The 5,094-nt window shown below is 43.0% G+C and overlaps 1 protein-coding gene across 1 annotated transcript; it reads right to left on the bottom strand.

Moving 5' to 3' along the window:
* Positions 1-630: 630 nt before the first annotated feature.
* Positions 631-948, bottom strand: EDB91DRAFT_1036654 (uncharacterized protein; the record flags this gene model as incomplete). The annotated part of the gene is made up of 1 exon (XM_041312818.1): positions 631-948. A coding segment is annotated over one exon (318 nt), but the record flags the coding sequence as incomplete, so codon positions are not given.
* Positions 949-5,094: the final 4,146 nt, after the last annotated feature.

Here is a 5,094-nt window from a genome sequence, read left to right as displayed (position 1 = left end):
TATGCCCCATACCCAAACCAATCACGTGACACCATTACCTTTCACATTATCACATCATCACCATGTCACAACTTCACCTTTTCACATTTCACCAATCACATCTCCGATCGGATCTCCTACACCGAGGGCTAGAACCATATGTCTTCCTATCACTTAATCTCCGTCTCTGACATCATTGCTTATATATCGCGACGTCATCCTACGTCATGCGCAGTATCGTACGACTCTTTTCTCATTGGTTGATTATTTACAGACTCAGATATCTCCGACCCAATGTTATGTATATAGGTAGGATAGTTAGCGTAGTTTCTCTTTAGACTTAACCTCTTCGTTCCTACCTTGTGTAGACAGAGACGTTCACTCTAAATCTCATCCTTGCTCTCAAACTTGACGAGTCCTAGTGGTTGTGTGAAACCTTTACCAATCGGTGAACGTTGATCATAACAACTGATCAGTGGCAGTTTTTCCACTAGCCGAGAATAACTGTTTGCATGGAACAGATGAAGCTGGGATAGTGCACACATCCATTGCGATTCATCCAAGGATCAGGTAAGTAGAAATGTGTTTCTAATGAAATGAATTAATATGCTAAGACATGCATAATTGAAAACAACTTACTGACCATCAGTTAACAACATCAGTGTCTTTCGACACATCATCTGGAACATCACTGAGATAACGGCGAAGCTCAGCATGCCAGTCTGCATGATGATCACAGGACGCCTGTTCCACCAGTGTACGATGGTGACGATCAAACTCAGATTCGATAATGTGGGAGTTGGACTTGGCTGCTGTGATGATGGTATGGGCAAGTGCCTTGGGTCCATGCTTCGCATATTCTGTCATAGTCGACTCAACTACTTTCAGGGCCTCATTGTACCAATCAACAGCATTCAGATTCCCCACAGCACACTCCACTGCCTGCTCTTCAGGACCGCCCCACTGCATTGTAATGTATGCAAGCTTGTAGTATGGGTGGAGGACTAAATCAAACAGTTAGTGTAGCCATGTGCACATGCAGAAACTAGGACACACCAAGAGCAAGCACATAGACAGGCTTGTTGTCAAACTTCTTGTAGTACTTACCGAGCTTGTCGAGACCTTTCTGAATGGTGCCTTTGTACATCTCATACTTTGGTAAATCATGCTTCACCCCCCATGCAGTCTGAAGCTCCTTGATGGCAGGTATAGCACATCAGAGTGTAGGTTGTTTTTCGGATGAGAAATACTGCTGAATATTATTAGTGTCCTATAATTTAAACAATTAGTGTGTGCGATAAATGATAAGAAATGAACTTACTGCAATAATTTCTCGTGTATTGTTGATGTGCTCCCAGTTGGCACTCTTGAAAGTGAATGCAGACCAAGGTATCTTCTTGATGAGTTTTCCATTGTGTTGAATGGTCATTATTGGACCAAAGAGTTTGTCGGCAGTACTTATAAACAAGTTAATGGGCTGTGAGATAATTCAGCAAGCATTGGGAGAAAAAAAGTCTGGGATGTACATGTCTTAGTGCATTAGCATGACTGAGCATGCCGTCTGCCGTTCCCCATCTGACGTTGCTGTGCAAAGGGATCTTGAGGACCTTTTCAATGCCACTATTTCATTGCAGGGTCTCAAAGTATTCTATGCACTGCCCAGAACATTGTATCTTTGCAATAGGTCAGATTAGTTACAGTAACAAATATATAACAAATAACAAACCTTGATGGCAATAGTACAAACCTCAGCAACAATGTCCAGAGAGTTTCCAAGAACCCAATTGCTGGAATAAGTAGGGTTGAATTCCCAGATAGCAATGCTAGTCTCTACATTGGCAATGCATGTGATTGTGGACATGAGAGCAACAGCACCAAGGTTAACAATGTGAGCTAGACATGGGAGATGGTTTTGAACTGTGTCAAATGAATATATGTTTTGGTGATGGAGGATGGTCTCAATTGTGGAACATGTGGTGTCATTGTTTGAGGTATTATCTGCTGAGCTTGTGAGCAAACACTATACTATAAATGAATCTATCATTGCACACCTTGGATGACTGACCCACCACAATCCCAGCATGCTCACATAAACCAATGAAGTAACACCCAAAATTGTCCCCACTATGAGCCCCTGAGATGCCTTTGAATGCGATAACTTGCACCCGAAGAGTCCATCTACCAGTTGCATTGTCCACCTCAATCCAGTGTGCAGTAAGTCCAAAAAATGCAGCCTTGGTTTGGTCAATGGACCAGAGGTCTGTTGTTGTTGAGACGCAACCACTGTTGGCAGACTTGAGTTAGTCAGTAGCTAGTACTAGTGCACTATGATAATAAAAATCATTTACCTGAATATCAGACTTTAATTGCACAAAGAAATCCAGGAAAGCATTGTGAATGTAAGTTGTAATGTCATGTGCTGAGGGAATATTGGCCTTCATAGCAGCTGACCGCATTGCAACTAAACAGTTCCTAAAGGTGGCCTTGTTTGCCACAGCCAAAGACTGTTGAGTCAGCATTGTAGTTCAGTAATCGATCAATATCAATGGCTAATTAGCAATCAGTGCTCACCTGATCATCACAAACCACAAATTTTGCAACCGCATGCAGGACATCCTCTCTTGAAAACTGGCGTAACTTTGAGGCCTTCAGAAACATTCCATCTAGCTTCTTCTGAACATTCTTCTTCTTTGCTTCTTCCTGGGCTTGTGCCAATGCTCATGGAAGTGCATGATGGTTCTTGTGTATCCCCAATTCTGCACACTTTTTCTTGTATACATGGTAGTGGCTTCAGATACACTGACGGCAAGATGAATTACTGCCAACATGAAACATTTTCTGTTTGCCATTTTCTGCAATGAATTGCGCATCTTCCCTTAACACTGCAGGTGAGTATTCTAATATTTCTCAGAGTCAATATACTAATTTGCATATATTGCATCAGCGCCCCCGCTTTGTCTCCACCTTGCTGTTTGTTCCAATAAACTTGACAGTACATGCATTTGAGAATATAGTGAGTAGATCATTGGTGCTACTTTTCTTTGTCTTTATTTCTTTGGGGAGTGTGGCACGATGGACATCTTCAAGATCAATACCATTGGTGTCCTTTTTTCAGTTCATCTTGAGCTAATATCATTATATTCAGAACGAAAAACTAACCTCGTCACAGTCCCCATTTTCTTCAACTGTCTCCCCAGTGCTATCGACCGTTCTACACTCATCCACTATGTTGATGGTCTCCCAGGGCCGTATGTCTTCCTCAACTTCGACAACAACATCTATGGAGCGCCGTGCATGTTTAGTTGCTACCTTCTTCAAGGTACATTGTGCCTGTATGATTCTATCATCTGACTCTATGTCTGATCCATCCTCGCTACTGGTTATAGCCTTTCTCTTTCCTGTCTTCTTCAATGATGGCTTTGACTTTGGTGGACAAGCTCATGTAGTTTTCGTATTATGAGAATGTGATACATTGGGTGCCGCACTGGCCTTTTCGGTCGGTCTTATGACACGACTGGATTTTCAATGGCCTGACATGATGATAGAGGGAGGATGGCACTGGTAGACTCAGTTTAGTGACTATGTAGGCTACAACACATGTTAAATGCATGTAGTAGGTACTATAACATTGACTCAACATCAGTTCAAACCAGTCTCTACTAGTCTTAGACCGGTCGCAAAATCATACAACTGCAACAGCAACCGGTCTTCACAAGTCCAGTTCAAGGTCCAACTATAATGTCATTTTTTAAGACTGGTTGCAGTCCAGTTGCATCAAAATTACCATACTTAGTAATGCAATATGGTTTACAACTTTGCGAGACTGTTAAGGTCGTGCTCAAGGGAGAGGTTACTCAAAGGGCTTCGGCTTCAGCTTGTGCACTGCACCCCTTACCTGAGTACGTGCCCTTTAATTTCCAGGGGACAGAGGGGAAGTCCGATGGAAGTCCGGGGAGTTCCAGAGGACTTAGTGTTGGCGGAGTTTGGTGGAACTCTGGAAGGTTTATACGGGGGACGAAGTCAGGCTACTATGGAAGTCCGGAGTAGAAACTGAACAGAGGTTAGACTACCCTAAGGTAGAGCCGGAGAAGTAGTCCTAAGGTTTAACCCCTAAGACTCAGAGGTGGACAAGAGGTGAGATTCAAGTCCGGAGATTGCAGGAATGAGCAGAACTAAGATGATATTTGAACTGAGGAGTTCCGGAGTATTACAGGGGTTTATATACTGTAGGTATTATGTAGGTAAATCAGTCAGCAAAGGTAAGGGCTATGTACGAAGCATGTGGAAAGTCTATTACTAAGTACAATGGATCAAAGCAGTGAAGTTGGAAATGAAGTAAGAATGGACAGATCAGTAAGCATAGCAGAATAGGACATAACCGGTAACTGGAGCAATAGTTAATCTAAAAGGAGTTAGGGGTGAGTGCGGAGATGAAGGCGGAGCGCTGGGCGTAATAGTAAGACGGAGGAACAGACTTCAATGAAGTAGATCCGGAATTCCGGATCCGGAGGTACGGGATATGACAGAGACACTTATTTCAACAATTCTGATAGTATCAACAGAAACAGCGCTGAGGTTAACACAGACTCACTCTATCACATCAGACAACAGCAGCAACACTATCACCAATAAAAACTGTTTTAACGTGAGTCTACCCTCAGAGCTAGTAGCAAAACCACAACCCTATAGAACAGGTTTAATACCTATCCCGTCACAATTATGACTGCACTACCTAGCACAAGAAAAGTTGAAACTTTGGTTCCCCTCAGAGACTAGGATAGCGAGAGATCGAGATGGAAGGTTCCTGGAAATTACTGATGAAGATCTGGAGAGGGTATTATCAGTGATGAATTTATCATGGGCACCCAGTACAAGAGAGTGCTATGGAGCAGGCCTCTTGGTATTTCATGTCTTCTGTGATGAAAGAACCATCCCAGAAGAACAACGCTGTCCAGTGGATACGCGGACCGTGTTGAATTTTGTATCAAGCTGTGCTGGGTCATATTCAGGGAAGACCTTAGCAAACTACATCTACGCAGTAAAGGCATGGCATACCCTACATGGCCAGCCATGGAATGTTCATCAGGAGGAATTGAAAGCAGTCTTGGATGGAGC

This window comes from Suillus paluster (assembly GCF_016628075.1).
Source record: "Suillus paluster strain FC165 chromosome Unknown EDB91scaffold_160, whole genome shotgun sequence".
In the NCBI taxonomy this organism is placed as follows: Eukaryota; Fungi; Basidiomycota; class Agaricomycetes; order Boletales; family Suillaceae; genus Suillus; species Suillus paluster.
Note: the sequence above shows the minus strand (reverse complement) of the source record. Positions and strands in the feature narration are given on the sequence as shown.